Here is a 17,288-nt window from a genome sequence, read left to right as displayed (position 1 = left end):
AGGCTTCAGATCCAAGAGACAAGGGTTCCAATCCCAGGACTGTTACTCACCAGCTGTGACACCTTGGGCAAATTACTTAACTTCTCTGAGTCTCAGATTCCTCATCTGCAAAATGGGGATAATATCTACCTTGCAGGCTTGTTGGAAGAACAAATAAGGTATCGACTAGAATATTTAGACAATGCCTGGCACTTGGAAGACACTCAGTGCATGTTAGTTTTTCCCCACCACCCACCCTCCACTCCCATCATCCACCCTTCAACATGAGTCAGTGGTAGGAGACTGTTGTGTAAGATTGTGGTAGGAAGTATGAGGTATGAGGGAGCTGCTAGAAAAATTAGGCCTACTCTCAGTTACATGAATGGAGTGCTGTGGAGCTGCCAGCCACGTTGGAGTGTTTGGAGTGTTTGGTCCAGTCCTGGGCATGTTATTTTAAGAGGCACATTAATAAATTGGAGCATTTCCAGAGGAGGGCGATTGTGTCATCTGAAGAGTGCATGAACTGGGTACATTACACCTGGAGGGAAAAAACAAACAAACTTAGGGAAGGAAAGTATTAGAACAATTGACATGTAGAAGAGTAAGGCAATTGTGTGAGCTCCTGTGGGAGGAAGTTACCAGAAAGGAGATTTGACTCAGAGTGACTAAAACTTTGTGACAGCAGGCGGTGACCTTTGACAAGACAGCTGCTATGTGATATACTCTTCCCCACTGATGTACCAACAATCCCAGAAGCCGGCAGCCACCTTGCAGGGACAAGGGGGAGAGCCAAAAGGGCAGGAGGCTGCATTAGATTAAGGGTTCCAAGACTTTGCAACATCAAAGAGAGTGAAATGTCAAAAATATTGGAAGAGCAACATGTGACCCATGATGAGCTCCATAGCTGAGGGTGTTGGCCTCATCCCAGGGATGCCTTGTTTTGCAGCCCTCATTTCAGGAGCAGTCTGGGCCAGCCTATGGCAGCATGAGGAGGTACAGGTGCTAAGTATAGAGTGTTCAGGCTGAATATTCTGTACTGTCCGGGCGCTGGGGTCATTGTCTGTCAGGTGACCCTCAGACACCTGGGCCAGCTCTCATGCAGACCCGCTCCTGCCTTGTGTCTTTAAGGTCTGACCCAGAAAGAGCACTGTTCCCAGGAGGGCTGATGCCACCTCAGTGCCCCAGCCCTTGACATTTGCAACTGTCTGCCACCCTCCAGAGAGCTTGGGGTCCAGAAGTCTCACTGCTGGCTGTCCTGGGTCAAGTTACCTATCTCTCTGCTGTGTATCTTGACTGGGCCACCTTCCTTCTATATCCCCTAGATCAGAGTCACCAGACTTTTTCCATAAAAGGATAAATAATAAATATTTTAGGTTTTAGGTGCCATACAATCTCTTTTGTAACTACTTAATTGTGCCCTTGCAGTGCAAATGGGCACAGCTGTGTTTCAATAAAACTTTATTTGCAAAAGCAAGTGGTGGGTCAGATTTGGCCCAAGGACCAATCTCTGCTCTAGGTAAGCACACTCCATTTTATTTATTTAAGGGGAAGCTTTGCCTGGTCTTTCTGCCAATCTGAGTCAACTATTGGCATTTGTCAATGATAGAGTGGTGTGTGCCAAGTAAGGCAGTTGAAGGAAAACCAACAAATGCACTTTCACCATCATTTGATTAAAAGAAAACAAGACATTTCAACAATAAGACATAGAATGATACAAATCTCCGAATAAAAGACAAGGTTTGTGCCAGTTTCTGGGCCAGCATTTAGGGACCAGTGAATCATATGGTCTGAAATATTTCCAATCTTAGGGACTTTCATATTTTTTTATGTGAGCCGAAGCCAAGGTAGGTCTCCTTTCCACTATTTTTGGACAATTAATTACCTGAATTAAGTCCAAAATTTGCATTTATCTTTGTCAAGTTTCAGCTCCTTGTTTTGGGATTTTATAGTCTCGACCTACCATGAATATCACGGTTAGGGCCCTGGATCATTCTTTTCCAGATGATGAGTCTAAACCAAAAGTTCTCATGTGTGGTTTTGATGGATATAACTCACTAAAACAAAAGCTCTTTGGGGTCCTCCATAATTCTTAAAACTGTAAAAGGGTCCCAAAGCTAAAAAGTTTAAGAACTGCTGGCATAAGCCTATCACGTACCCCAGCCTTCTGCCAGGGATGGTCCAGTGGTGGGCAGACTTAAGTCACTTTGGGCCAGTGAGATGCCTGGACAGGCTGGCTTGCTGGGGGTTTGGGTAAAGAAATTTCCTTGCTCCTAGGAAGTCAGACTGTCCCTCTTCCTGGACAGGCAGACATGGGGAAGTCTGTGGCTGCAGTCAACAATGGCAGTCATTTGATAACAGGAGAGTTGCCAGCCTTGGGGAGAAGCCACCAGGGGAGCAAAGAGACGGAAAGAAGCTGGTCCTTGGTGGGGCTTTGCAGTGTTTCTTCATCCAGGAGTCCTGACACAGTTCTCTGCACCCCCAGGTCCATGAGCCACATTTGCTCATGAAGGCAGTTGGAATTTGTTCTTTGCAGCCCAAAGCATCCTTTTGAACCTCCATCGTGCCACGCATCATAAAAATGTTCCCTCTTAATTTTATGGAGTTTACACATGTGATACACATAAGCCCCCTGTCTCCATAGAAGTCAGATAGCAGTGGCAATCTGCCTCCCCACCACCCCTCCAGCACCACACATACCCCACTGATCAACTCTTGTTGAGGTCCAATATTAAATTACGCATTCTGGCCAGATCTGAAGACCGCATGTGTTTTCCCCAACTGGAAGGCAAGCCCTGAGAGGAAAGAAACTCCATCCTCCATATAGACCCCCCAATCAGACTGCTTCATGTAGAGCAAGACTGATTGGCTATAGAGAGAGCAGTCTCACAAAAAATTCAGAAGTGGGTGTGGTCTGCCGCCCTGCTTCATTCTTTCTCCCTTAAGTCTGCTGCTCACCCCTCTGTGCTTCTCTAACATGACCCTACATCACCCTCTAAGGGAGATGCAAGCCTGTCCGTCATATTTCCACTGGGTAGTTTAGCTCATGGAACTGCTAAAACTGCATCTCCTGGATGGCGCCCACCTTCATGGGGCAGTGGCAGGAGACAGATGGGGCGCACTAGCTCTTTTTGGAGCGACGCTTGGTTTGAATCCTGCCTCCATAACTATCTTTTCCCCCCCTTGACTTCCCTCCCACCAGTTTTAATGAGCTATAATTAGCATATATGATTGCATAAGTTTAAGGTGTGTGGCATAATGATTTGACTTACATACGCCGTGAAATGGTACCTCAATAAGTTTAGTCAACACCCATCATCTCATACAGATACAAAAAAAAAAAAAAAGAAAAAATGGTTTCTCCTTGTGATGAAAACTCTTAGGATTTACTCTCTTAGCAACTTTCATATATACCACATGGCAGTGTTAACTACTGTCATCACGTACATTACACCCTCAGTACTTATCTATCTTATCACTTAAAGTTTGTAACTTTGGACCACTTTCATCCAATTCCCTACTCCCCACCCCGCCTCTGGTAACCACAAATCTGATCTCTTTTACTATAAGTGTGTTTTTTTGTTTGGGGTTTTTTGTTTGTTTGTTTTTAGATACCACATATAAGTGAGATGATACTGTATTTTTCATTCTCTGTCTGACTCATTTCATTTAGCATAATGCTCTCAAAGTCCATCCAGGTTGCTGCAAATGGCAGGGCTTCCTTCTCTTTTATGGCTGAGAAATATTCCATTGTGTACATGTACCACAATTTCTTCATCCATTCGTCTATCGATGGACACCTAGGCTGTGTCCACTTTGGCTATTGCTAGCAATGCTGCCGTGAACATAGGGGTGCAGATACCTCTTTAACATCTGCCTCCATTACTTTCTAAGCATTTTCCTTCATCCCTCTGAGCCTCAGTTTCCTCATCTGCAAAATGGAGAAAATAATGAACTTAAATGAATCCTTTTGAGGATTTAATGGAACTGCGCATTAAGCAGCTGGCACATGGCAGACGCTCAGTACAACACAAATATTTATTGGGCACTTTAGAGGTGCCAGGCATTGTGCTAGGCACTGGGGGCCTGGAAATGAATAAGACTCTTTTCAGTTCATCACTGCTGTATCTCCGTACTTAGAACCATACCTTGCCCATAGTAGATGCTCAATAAAGGTTTGTTGAGTTAATTAATACCTTTGAGGAGATCGTATTTTAGTGAGAGAGATGGATGCACAAGGCACATGCTGATGATTTAATGTAATATAGTAAGGTAATAAATGGAGGCCAACACAGTGTGTGTATGTGTTAAAGGTGCCCTTCCTGGGATGACAGGAAGAAAGAGCTTTCTTGTACTGAAGGGCTGGAGTATGGAAGGATGTGTACAAAGCAGTCAGGAAGAGTGAGGAGGGATGGGTTCTCTGAAACTGGTGGCGACCTCACAGAGGACCTCCGGAGGCACCCAAGGAAGTTCAGCCCATGGCTCCCGGTGTCCTTCCTTCAAACCAGGACTGCCCTGTGGCTGGGCTCTCTCCTTCCTGTCAGAGCCCAAGACTCCTTTGAGAACAAACATTTATTGAGCTCTTACTATGGCCAGGAACCCTTCTCAATGCTTCCATGGATTGAGTCACTTAGTTCTCTTGACAAGTCTGTGAGGTCAGAACTATTGTTAACCCCATTTCCCTGATGAAGAAACTGAGGCATAGAGAAGTGAAGTCCTCCCCCACCTCACCAAGGTCACAGGTCAAGGTTGAGACTCACCAGTCTGGTTCCGAGCATTTAGCCACCACGTTGCTTCTCTTTTGGTTTCATGACTAAATGACCCGCAGTCTCATGGTGGCAAATGGCAGTTATCATTGTGCCATGGTTTTCATGACCACATCTCAGGGCTGCTGGACCAGGGCAGTGATGCAGGCCCACTGAACCCCGTCGATGAGCAGGGGAGGGGCGAGTGGGAGGGGCAGCCCCAGGTCACCTGCCCTTGGCCCTGGGCTGACTCCGCTCTCTGCTCTGCCAGGGCCCCGTTTGAGGAGGGAGGGGGTGACAGCTTACCCGCTTCTCGTTGGCCTCGTTGGTCGACTCATTCACATTAACCCCACAGGCCAGGTCAGGCCTGGGGAACGTTTCTGACCAGCCGCCCTGTGTGCAGTTTCGAAACATGGAACCTGTGGGTGCCAAGCATCCTGTGGGTGAGTGGTGGGGACGAAGGACAGATGGCTGGGTCTCCTGGGTGCCCTTGGCCATACATTAGGGGCAGCCTGGAGCTTCCTTCTGTCACTCTGTCCCCAGCTACCTTTCTCTGGACTACACAGTCAGCTCCCACTTGGTTCAGCTGATCTTCAAAGAATATGCAAATCAGTCAGTTGGGAAAAGTGGTGGGAAAAGTATGTAGGTGGATGGACCTAGAAGGGGGCAAAGACCTGGGAGGGGTGTGTGTGTGTGTGTGTGTGTGTGTGCACTAGCGTGTGTGTGTGTGTGTGTGTGTGTGTGAAAGAGAGAGAGAGAGAGAACTTGCGATCCTTGACACCGTGGCCTACAAACCAAGCTGGCCCTGAACAAACACCCCTTCCCAGTCTCCAATCAGCGATTGCCTTCCTCCCACTGCCCACCCACACCCCCACATCCCATTGTGCCAAGCACTAGGGCACCATAGATGAGGGAGGCTGATCGACTCATGTCGCAGTACCCAATAGTCCCAACAACTCTTCTCAGCCAGGCCACTGCAGAACTTCCAGTGTCACTGCTCCCCAGTCCAGCTTGCTGTCCTCGGGGCCCAGCCCCACTCCAGGGCTCTCTTAGACCCTGTGCCATGGCAACCTCACCCTGTGTCTGTCCACGCCCATCTCACCCCTCGCCCTTCCCTCTCCAGGTCCCAAACTCAGCTCCAAGGTCCCTCGGTGCTCCAGTGGGTGCTACCCCTCCCCACCCTCCACCCCCAGTGGCTGATATGCCACTTCCAGCTTTTTCAGCTCACTGCCCCACACCTCCAGCACAGGGCTGTATCGCCACGTAGTGGTGGCAATGGCTTCCCTCCTCCCCGAGCAGATGATGAGTTTCCAAGGGCTCCCCAAGGCCTGCCCACAGTCCTTGCTCATCAAACATTTGCCTGCTGTCTAGAAAAGCAAATGAGTGGGGATGAAGAGCCCACTCTAAGCTCTTTTATAAAGAAGAGAGGAGAGTTTGCCCACAAGGAGCTTTCAGGGCAGGAACTCAGAGACTGGAGAAGGGGAGCTGCCAGTCGAGAAGGAAATTTTGGAAAGTCACTAAGAGGGGTTTTGCTCCTTGGAATGACTGGCCCAGCTGCATCCTCAGGACTGCCAGAGGGCCGATTCCCGGTCCCCAGGTCCAGCTACTACGGGTGTTGCAGCGGTGCAGGGAGCTGCTTACAGCCCTGTAGATAGGAGCCCTGCCACTGCTTTTGCTGTAATCTGTATTCTGTCCAGGGGCCCCTTAACTACCCCAGCTGGGCTAGCATGTTCCTCTTAACAGGCTCCGAAGTCTGTGTCACTACTCACAGGGTTTAGGGTCAAATGGGTTCCACTGAGATGGGGAAATATGGCTGGCATTTCTAGAATCAGCCACCATGCTAACATACAGATTCTGATCTAATCCTCACAGCGTCCCAGCGAGGGAGGTGCTGCTGGCCTATTTTACAGATGAGAAAACCAAGGCTCAGAATTGGGCAACAGTGCCTAGATAGCACATGTCCCATCACTGTACCACCCTCCTGCCTGACCCTCTTCCTGCTGACCCAGGAACAACTTCTAGCAACAGGAGACTGTGGCTTTTGGGCTCTAGGAATGCCAGGCCTATGAAGTCTCACGAAGCCAAAAGCACAGGTTTAGAACCAGCCAGATCTGAGTTCAAAACCCAGCACTCCCTCTTGGTCGCCGTGTGACCTGAGGTGAACCACTTTTCTGTGCCAAATGGGAATAGTCACCCACACTGCAGGACTGAGCAGGAAACGTGATGGCCCGTGGAAATTGCCCTGGCGGGCGCCATGCACAGAATGGGCACCACAGTGTGACTCTCCCCTGCTTCTTTCTAAAATTGACGAGAAGCAATAGGACTCGGAGTCTTGGAATGCAGGAGACGGGTAGAAGATTTCTGCGATCGGGTCAAGGGTACGAGGCTGTCAAACAGGAAAGCATGGTGGTCAAATTTAGGCTGGTTGGATGGGATGGTGAGTTCAGAGAATACAAACCTTGGAGCCCAGAACGGGTTGTCAGCGTGCCCACAGGCCGGGCTGCCTGTTTGAGGCCGTCTCCTCACTGACCCAGCAGGATTCCCATGACAGAGGCTGCATGGGACCCAGGCCATGGCCCAGAGCAGCTAACAAAGCAGTACCCTTCACTGACCAGGCACTCAGCAGAACTGCAGAGGAGACAAGCGTCGGGCTCTCTCCCACTTCCCTGGATTTAATGCCTAATAGAAAAGGGGTCCTTACAAGGTTCTGGCCAATATACACTCAAAGACCCTTGAAAGTACAGTCAGTAATTTTGTGCACATACATAATGCAGTTGGGGGAAGAACCAGTCCAAAGCTTTCATCTGACTCTCAAAAGGCTCTAGGACTCTAATGAGGTTAGGAACCTCTCCTGCTTTAAGAGTCCAATCCCCACTAAGATAAAAGGGAAAGAGGGCCAAAGCCTGAGGCTCTTTGGGAAGTATGTTTTTTCAATAAGGAACTCTGGAAGACCAATGCCCTTTTAAGAATCAAAGGAATGTACCCTAGAAGGAACATTCTAGGGCCTGACACACACAAACAGAGAAATATCTGGGTAGAATCGAGCCTGCAGTTTCTCCAGTCACGCGGACACACATCCTGTCCGGGCCCATGTAGTGGACGCCCTGAGACAGAAGTAATTTATTAGCATATCCTTCTTTCTAAAGGAAGGCACCAGAACGCCAGGTTGCCCTCCCTCTGTTGGGGTGGGGAGCCCTGGAATCCTGGGAGACACTACCGAGGGAAGCCTTTGCTCCTGAGAGAAGACAAAAGGGCTGGGATCGAATCAGACCTCAGGTGGATCTATGGGGAAGAAGGTACTGGTGGGAGGATGGCTCTTGGTGGGAGCTGGACTGGTCCTGACCTATGCCCCTGGGCCTGCCGTGCCCTGGGCCGGGGGTTAGGTATGAGCGGAGTGCTCCCCAGGGCGTCATGATCCCCACCCCTTCCCCTGGTGGCCTGTGCAATAGCGCTCAGTGGACACCGGGGAGTGTCCTGCGGCCCCGCAGCGACACCATGTGGCAGCAAGAAGAAGCTGCAGCAGAGGTAGGAGTAGGACCCCAGTTTCCTTCCAGACAGCCGGCAGCCCTGGCACTGCACCCCTGGGTGACCCCCGCTGGGTCTTGAGCAATAAAGAGTTGGGGAGTCTCAAAAAGGAGACAGCGGGCTTCTACTTAGTGAGGCAGGCAGAGGTTGAAGCAATTGATTGGGGAAGGATGTGGCCATGAGCACAGCTCTGCAGACTGGCAGGCGGGATGGTGGCAGTGCAGGCAGAGTCACTGTGGCTCTGGGAAAACTGGGAAGGGAGGACTGGGAAGAGGGGCAGGCTTCCAGTCCCTCCAACAGGAGATCTGGGCTAGCCGAGGAAGAGCACCGCATGGAGAGTCAGCCGGGGACTGGCCCTGGGCCTGCACCTGACCAGGAGGTTACTTAAGGTCAACAGTGTCTGGATTAATTTCCTTTGTTCGGAGCTCAGTGGATCCCAGAGACAGAGACGGAGGGGTCATGCCAGGAGATAAAGTCTGTTGGTTAGTTTGCTGGCATATGTGTGCATGAGGGGGGTTTGGGGGGCAGAACGAGGAAGGACAAGAAGGGACAGAAGAGACGAAGATATTTAAAATGTATTTCCAAGCACAGCCTTACAGGAGTGGTGTTATTTATTCTCCCCATTTTACAGGTGAGAAAATTGAAGCTCAGAGACAATTTGAATAACTTGGGCCCAGAGGCAGAGACTAACACCCAACTGAACCCTATTTTCCTATGTCCGTTCCAGGTAGCTGTCACCATATGACTTGAGTTCTGGCAGAGGAAATGAGGGCAGAAGTGGCATCATCTTCAGGCCTGGTCCTTCCCTGGCTGATCCTCTGGGTCCTTTCCTTTGCCAGTCAGCCTGCAAGCTGTGTGCTGCCACCACAAGCAAGGAGGTGCCGGAATGTCACAATCACCAGGGAGAGAGGAGCCTCCTGCTCGTCAGGAATGCCTGCTTTGGACCCTCGGCAGGCAGGCCCTGGATGAAGGCTTCGAGATTTGGGGGATTTGTCTGTTTCAGCAGCTAGCATTGCCCAAGCAGTAAATGGAGAGGTGGGATTCAAACCAGACTCCCTGGCCCCCTCCAACTCCTGTATCGAGGGGCGTCGAGTGAGGCTGAGAGGGACAGTGAGCTACAGGAGTGTGCTCCCCAAATCTGTGTGTGTGTATGTGTGTGTGTGCTTCCACGCACACGTACGCATGCCCATGTGTACTAGAGAATCATGGTGTGAAGAATTTATCCTCCTCTCCCCTCCCGCACAGTCTCGGTGCTGTGCTGGTCATAGTTTCCTGACTTTGGGTTTTAATGTTAAGTCACCTCTTGTGGTTCATTCTTGTTAAGGGTGTCATCAGGCAGTTTTCCTGCCCGACATGAATGAGGGGAGAGGGATAGCAGAGCCTGGCCAGGCTTTAGATTTTAAATGACCCCACTAAGGGCAGGGGCCAAAGGCCATGACAGCACCTTGCCTCCACCCAGGGTCACTCCCATTGTGGGGCTGTAGGCCAACCTTGACCATGGCCTAGGAGACAGAGCACCAGTTTTGAAGTTAGAGAGGTCTGGGTTTGAGTCCTGTTTTCTCCATCTCGTAGCTGTGAACTTTAGGCAAACTGCTAAACCCCTCTTAATCCCTGTTATTATTGCTATTTACTAGGTCAAGTGCGGTAGAAAACGTCTGTGATTTGCAGGGGCTTTTTGATGACTAAATGCCTGGCACGTAATGGAGCTTTAGCCAATGTTAGTCCCTGACCATCCCTGTCTGAGACGGCCTCCTCACTTCCCTGCCTGCACTTAAGAAAGTTCTTGTAAACTGTAGCTTTTCTCAGACAAGAGATCCCCCAGGAGACCAGGGACTTCCACGGAGGGCACAGTTTATCCGCAGGGCCTGGCAGAATGGGCACAGGTGAAGTAAGTGTTCTGGAGGCCAGGTTGTGCCAGGGTGGGACCCAGACATAGGGGCTGGAGCAAGGGCTCTGGTTGCAAAGGGGGCAGAAAAATGGAAGGAAGGACGAGAACCCCTAAGTGGGGGTGTGGGGCAGAGAGCAGCACGCCCAGTCTCCTTTGTCACTTCCCCAGTACATTGCCTCCTGTCCCTTCCTTGGGGCCCTAAAAACTGAGCGCACTCCACACCCCCCAAGCAAGGTTTCAATCCTAACGAGGACCCCCTCCCCCCATTCCCCTCACTACTTGTCCTCAGGGAAGTTTCCTTGGACTAATGGCTCCAGGCCGAGGCTCCATCCAGAGGCCACCCCACAGCCTGTCAGCCAGAGCCCTTGAGCTGGGTGGTTACCGTTTCTGCCTGTGAGCATCCAGAAGAATCGCGGGCACTCCACTTCCACAGTCTGTCCCAGAGCAGAAGAGGGCCAGCAGCTCATGTTGTCCCACAGCCCCGCGCAGCCTGCCAAGGACAGCACCAGTATCAGACTGGGATGGAGCGTGGGCCAAGGGCCGCCCCCCACCGGTCACCGTCCCTAACACGCTTGTCTGCCAGGAGTTCCCATTAGGTACTGACTCTGAGGTCAGGAACCAATGGTGTTTAAAGTGCCCTTTGGTCTTGGAGCCTTAGACTGCCATCTATACATAAGTGCTCAGTATTGAAGGAACGAGGGAGGGAGGAAGGGAGGGAGGGAGGGAGGGAGGGAGGGAGGGAGGGAGGGAGGGAGGGAGGGAGGGAGGGAGACACAGTATCTCATAAGCTTCACAAGCACAGGTCTGGATTTTTCTAGAGCAGAGGATGGAACGCCTCTTGCCCTCAGCTCGCATGGAATGATGACGACAGTGGGCCTCCATCCTGGCTGGACAGTATAACCACCTGGAGAGCTTTAAAAACATATCTAACTGAGCCCTACACCCGGGGATCCTGATTTAATTGGTCTTGGGTGGGGCCCAGGCATGATCCTGTGCTAAAGCCTTCTAGGTAATTCTAACGCAATGGCAAGGTTCACAGCCCTTGTATCATGATTCTCAAACTTCATTCTGCATCAGAATCATCCCGAAGGCTTGTTGAAACACAGAGAGCTGGACCCCACCCCTATAGTCCCAGTGGAGCCTGGGAATTTGCATTCCTAACAAGTTCCCAGGTGAGGCTGACTCTGCTGGCCTGGAACCACCCTTTGTGAGCCACTGTCCTGGCCTTTGGAAGCAGCCACACCAGACTGGACACTGCATCTTTAGTAGGAATATTGTGGAAGACACTGCTTGCTCACTGGGTTCCCTTTACGAGGCCCCTCCTGGAAGAAAAACCTGGTCTCAATGCAATGAGAAACTGAATCTATGATGAACAACTACGACGTGTCTTTCCTTAGAGACACTGAATCTTGAGGCTGATTCCTCTTTGACTTGGCTGCTAGAAAGCTCAGACCCATACTTGTGGCTCACTTCTGGTAACTGAAAGACTTTGAAATGAATCAAAAAGATGACTGGTGTCTTCAGCGCAAAACGAGGTGCTAAGCCCAGCCTTCTGGGTAATTGGATTCTAGGGTCTGCGGACCTTTGTCTTTGGGGACGTTCATTGTCTTTGAGCTACTACGTAACTCTGTAAGCTGCAGGCAACTGTTAGCAGTGCAAATGATTCCTGTTCACAAGCGTGATTACATTCCCTTTAAAAAATTATCATTTAACATAACCAGCCACCAATTCTCCCAAAGTTGATCCCAGGTGAAGAAACCCAGGGAAACCCAGGCTTCTGGAGACCCATGCGACCTGGGAGGACATCACTGTGGGCAGGTTTGGAGAGGGGCAGAAGTAGAGCTGAGATGACACTCAGGAGGTGAGCAGTCACCCCTCATCCAGTTTGGGGAACAGAGCACAGACACCCACCACCACCATCACCACCACAGAGCCCATGACCTTCCGAAAACACCAAGACTCTAGAGTCCCACAGACCTGGGTTCCCATCCGCCTCATCACCCAGCAGCTGCCCTAGCCCATTTCTTCTTCTCTTCCGGGGGAAACAAATGCTTTTCTCCTAAAATTGTCAAGAGGAAGAGACCAAGCCCCACACAGTGGCTGCAGGTGAAAGGCAGTTCCCACCTGACCATCCTCCCCAGGCCCTTTCCTGTTTCATCCTGGCATCAGGAGGCTGGGCCAGGCTGGGTCCTCTGAATTGCAGGGCGATTTTTAGCACCAGGGACTAGGCGATGGGTGTGGTCAGAAGGGGCTGTTGGATTACCCAGTGGGCAAATTCCCAGTTTTGGAAAGAGCAAGAGTCTGTTCTGGTGTGAATACAACCAGGCTCAAAGCCTTACTATCCTTCTGATACCTGTGTCTCCTCGAAGTGAAGTTCCCTGGGGACCTGTCCCCCTTTAGAGGTTCTGACCCTCCAGCATACATCAGAATCACGTGGGAGCAAGCTAACCATGCAGATCTCCGGGCCCCACCCCAAGAGCTCTAATCCAGTCTGTCCAAGACTCAGGACTCTGCGTTTTAAGAACTCCCTGGAGTCTGTGGTCATTAGGCGTTGCTTTGAGAATCTCCACGCTGTACCTTCCTCCTCCCTGCAGCGAGGGCTCCCATTTGGGGCTCAGACCCACCCTTGGCTCCCAGAAGCAAATCTGAGATAGTGAGACAGGCAGTAGCTCCAGGTGGCAAGGAGGTCACTGTAGGCGGGCAGCTCCACCCGCTGCCTGGGTGGAGATGGCTTCCTGCACTGGGCACAGAGCCCATGAGAGCAGGAACCTGTGTGATTCCCTGTGATTCCCCACGGCCAGGGGCTTGCGCCTGCAATAGGCTGGGCCTGGTGTAGGCACTAGACAAATGAAAGAGCCTCTGGCTCCCGTGCCATTCCCTGTCACACGTCCCTTGTACATGGGCTTTTGCCTTGATGCACACCTGACTTCTAAATGCCATGTTAAGGTCTGGCCAGCCAGGCCCCTGCTTGCCAGCTCTGGCGGTGTCTTGCAGGGTCACTCGTGCTTTACACACAGCTCATTCAATCCACAGCAGTGCAGCCAGTGGGTTCCCGGAGTCACACAGCCAGGAAATGGAGGCCAGGAAGTGACTGACTATATAGCCACGCTGCTTTGTGCCACCTCATGGGCTCCTCCCACCTGCCCTGTCTCCAGATGGCACCAACCCCAGCTTCCTAGGGCCCTCCTTGCTGGAGCCAAGCTAGGGATGCAGGGGAGAGGCAGGAGGTGGAGGGGAAGCCGGGTGTGGGCCTGGGACAGCAGGGAGGGGGCAGGGAGGGGACTGAGGGCTGGGAAGGTGAAGGCAGGTGTGACCAGTTCTCCGGGCAGTAGGATCAGCCTCCAGGTGGAGCAGGGGCAGAGAGGAAGTGGGCGGGCCCCAAGGTCAGGTCTGAGATCAGGATGGCAGACTGGGGGCTTTGGATATGAAGCAGCCCCAGGTGTCACAGGACAGGCTACCACGCTGGGCAAGGGAGGGGCTCAGGAATGGAGGAGACAGACATTGGACACAGAGGGCAGGGTTTGGATGTGGCTCCTACAAGGACTGTCAAAGCACCTGTGGGACAAAAGGACCAGGTGTCTGTGTCCTTTGAGGAATGTGGGATGAGAAGCCCCTTGGATATTTCTGAACCTTCATCCACGTCTCACAGTGAGCCCTGAAAGAGCGGGGGTGGGGGTGGGGGCTCAAGCTTATCTCTATCTTGAACTCCCCCAGAGTGCCCAGGCAGGGCTCCACCACTGCCGGGGGGCTGGTCCTCCAGATTCCAGCTGTGGACACTGCTCACCAGGCCTGAGCAGGGTGTCCTAGAGCTCACAGCCCCTGGGTGACTGGTCTCTCTGGCTGCCCTTGGGATGGTGACATGGTCCTGGGAGGACCTTTTACAGATGATCCACTGTGTCTCCACTCAGGGCTATTCTAGCATCTGCAGCCTGGAGGATGAGGCAGGCCCTGTGTTCTCTCTCCTGCAGCGATCTCTGTGGCAGCCTCTCTGCCAGCTCAGCCGTGTCTCTTGTTTTGGAGCAGTGGGGGTCCTTACCAACTGTGGAGAAATGGATTCAGGGCTGGGACTGGCCCATGGGTGGCCAGACAGATGGGGAGGGTGCCAGGGCATGCAGCAGGTTTCCTGACCTAAGTCATGTCAGGCTGGGCCCACAGGGACACTGGCCTGGTGCTGGCAGAAGGTAGGGTGGGAGTGGCTGGTGGTGAGAGGTGAGGGAGAGAGGACAGCAGACTCCCCTCATGATAAATGGGGTTCCCCTGCCGACTGGCTCACTGCCATGCCCTTCATCACCATGGAGAGAGTAAAAACTGGGGAAGGGGCCATCCTGTCATGTTCTGGACACGCATCAGACATGTGAGCCTGTAGGGGTCAGGCAGAGTCTGACCCCACAGCAGGGATGGGGAACCCATGCTCCAAGGGGTGAAGTGACACTTGCAGGGTGACAGAGCTGATGCTGGTGGAGCTGGGATTCCACTTGCCAGGCTGACCCTTGGTGGCAGTAGACTTGGATGCTAACTCCACACGGCATTGCTCCACGACATGGCCACACTCTCTGCCAGTCCCGGCTTCACCTTCTGGGCGTGGAGGGCCTTGGGACAGACCCAGGGTGCCCAGCATGCAAGGAGCATATCCGGGCGGCGTGTACTGTTAGCTGATGCATGGTGGAACACTTTTAATTTTAATAGTGACCCAATTTTAAAGAGAATTTTATAGGCATTAAAAAGTTATACAACTAGTATATCACATTTGTGATGTTATAACGACTGTCGTTTAGGATGATGCTAAGTTTAAAAAAAAAAAGTCAATTGGAAGAAAGGGAGACCTTGTGCACTGTTGGTGGGAATGTAAGCTGGTGCAGCCACTATGGAAAACAGTGTGGAGGTTCCTCAAGAAATGAAAAGTATGATTTCATATGATCCAACAAGTCTACTTCTGGGTACTTACCCAAAGAAAACAAAATCAGTATCTTAAAGAGACAGCTGCACCCCTGTGTTCATTGCAGCATTATTTACAACAGCCAAGATATGGGAACAACCTAAGTGTCCACTGAAGGATGGACGGACAAAGAAAATGACAATAAGATATTATTCAGCCTTAAAAAAGAAGGCAATCCCGCCATTTGTGCCGACATGAATGAACCTGGAAAACATTGTGCTAAATGATCAGCCAGGCGCAGAAAGACAAATACCGCATGACCTCACTCATCTGTGAAGCCCAAAACATACTCATGGAAGCAGAGAATAGAATGGTGGTTCCCAGGGGCTGGGAGGGGGACATGGGGACACGGGGGACAGAGGACAAAGTTGCAGTTATGTACAATGAGTAAGTCTAAGAGCTAATGTACAGCATGAGGAAAAAGAAGTCAATTGTTTTCAAGGAAAAATTATTAAGGAAATCCCAGTACAGGTGGCGTGTGCCCACAGCTGGGCTGCAGGGCCTGTGGCCGGGGAACAGGGTGGCCCGTGTGGCCTCCTGGCTGCTTTCAGGGACCTCTTCTGCTCCAGGGTGTGAGGGGAGGACCTCAGACCTCACTCCCCATCAAGTCCCTGCTCTGAGCTGGGGGAGGGAGACAGGATGTCCTGGCCTGGCCTGGCCTCTCCCCAGGAGCTCTGGAAGGGAAGGGACAAAGCTCAGGACTCAGGTCCCTGGGGGAGCCTGATAAGTTTTAGGTCCTGAGCTGCAAAGCTCGCAGCCTGATTGGGGGTGAGGGTCATCCAGTGAGACAAGGAATGGGGGCACTTTGTAAATAGGGCCACTGCTACTGAGCCTCTGGACAGGCAGGGCTGAAATAAGCATAAATTAGCTGCTGCGTGGGCGAGCAGGGCCCAGGACAGGTGAGGGGCCTGCCTCCCACCCTTCTGCCATCTCTGACGGTCACCTGATGCCACTGACTGCTGGCTGGAGGGGATGGGATGGAAGGCTGGGGAAGTTTAAGTGGGGAAACAAGAAAAGACAACACTGGACCACAAATGTCATCTGGGAGAGCAGGGGGGCCTACCGAGTGCCCTGGCCTGCGTGGACAGCATGGGAAACTGGCTTAAGGCAGGTCATATGGTGGATGTAGGGTAAGCTTTGGAACTATATCTACCTTTGGCCTGCCACTTACCTCTATGAGCCTCAGTTTCCTCATCTATAAAATGGGCATAATGTTACCCACAGGATTTTACTGAGAGTTGAAGGATTTGTGTATGCAGTGAAATATTTTCTGATCTTTTAATCTTTGTTTGTTTTTTTCCTCCTGGTGGTTTTTTTCCCTTTCTCTGTCCTTCTTCCTCAGATTATTGGTTCACAGTCTCCAAGGAGGAAAGGAAAACCTATAATCTTCCTGGCTGGCTATTCCAAAGGCCTCTGGAGGGATGAAGAGAAATTCTGGTATAATCAAAATGCTTGGGAGAAAACAGAAAAGGAGCAAGATTTCCTTCAGCCTGGGGAGACAGGGAGGGGAAGTGATGAGCAGGATACAGAGGGTTCCAGAAAGAGGCACTAGTGCCCTGCTGCCTGCCAGCCCGGATGGTGGGATAGCCAGAGGAGAGACTGCTATGCAATCACATCTACGTGGGCAGGACACAGACAGCCTGGCAGAGCCCATGCCTCCAGCGAAGCACCGAAGGGGCCAAGTGGCCTAAAACAGGGTCTGTCAGCTACCACTCTGTGGGGCAAAGGTCAAGACCAGTTGGGCTCCCTCAGACACGATGGTGCCACGTGAATTTCTGAAACCCTGGGCAAGTTGCAGGGAAGGTCCAGAAAATACCAAGGCTTAGGTTTCTGCCATCCCAGGAGAATGCAGTCAGAATTTAAATGATAGAAAATGGAGAAAGTTCTATTTGTGTCCACTGGAGTTTGTGGACAAAGACTGGGTTCTTTCATACCCTGGGCCAGGCCTAAAACGGACACTCAGTAACATCAGTTCCCTCTGTTGGCCACTACCCTGGGATAGAGAGGTGGCCCCAGAGGCAGGTCTAGCAGTGGGGAGGGGGCTGGAGTAAGGGAAAGGCGATCTGGGAGGGCAGGATGGTGCCTTAGCAATCTCTAAATCCTCCACACAGCCCGGTGCCCGGCCAAAGGCCTGCCACCCCTCTGCTCACTGCAGGTCTGCCCTGCGTTCACCCAGAGAGAAGCATCCATCCTGCAGTCCTTGATTTATTTATAAATG

At 51.6% G+C, this 17,288-nt stretch overlaps 1 protein-coding gene across 2 annotated transcripts in view; it reads right to left on the bottom strand.

Moving 5' to 3' along the window:
• Window positions 1-17,288, bottom strand: part of SCTR (secretin receptor) — a 70,158-nt gene that overhangs the window by 25,977 nt on the left and 26,893 nt on the right. Inside the window, exons 3-4 of one of the 2 annotated variants that reach the window (XM_019715493.2) lie at window positions 10,517-10,624; window positions 5,028-5,140 (exon numbers count right to left, since the gene is read on the bottom strand). In XM_019715493.2, coding sequence (XP_019571052.2) covers window positions 5,028-5,140; window positions 10,517-10,624 — 221 coding nt within the window. The remainder of the gene's footprint in view (window positions 1-5,027; window positions 5,141-10,516; window positions 10,625-17,288) is intronic. The other variant, XM_019715494.2, reaches the window with a different exon arrangement.

The sequence above is a fragment of the Rhinolophus sinicus genome, linkage group LG01 (genome assembly GCF_036562045.2).
Source record: "Rhinolophus sinicus isolate RSC01 linkage group LG01, ASM3656204v1, whole genome shotgun sequence".
NCBI lineage: Eukaryota > Metazoa > Chordata > Mammalia > Chiroptera > Rhinolophidae > Rhinolophus > Rhinolophus sinicus.
This window is presented reverse-complemented; position numbering and strand designations above follow the sequence as displayed.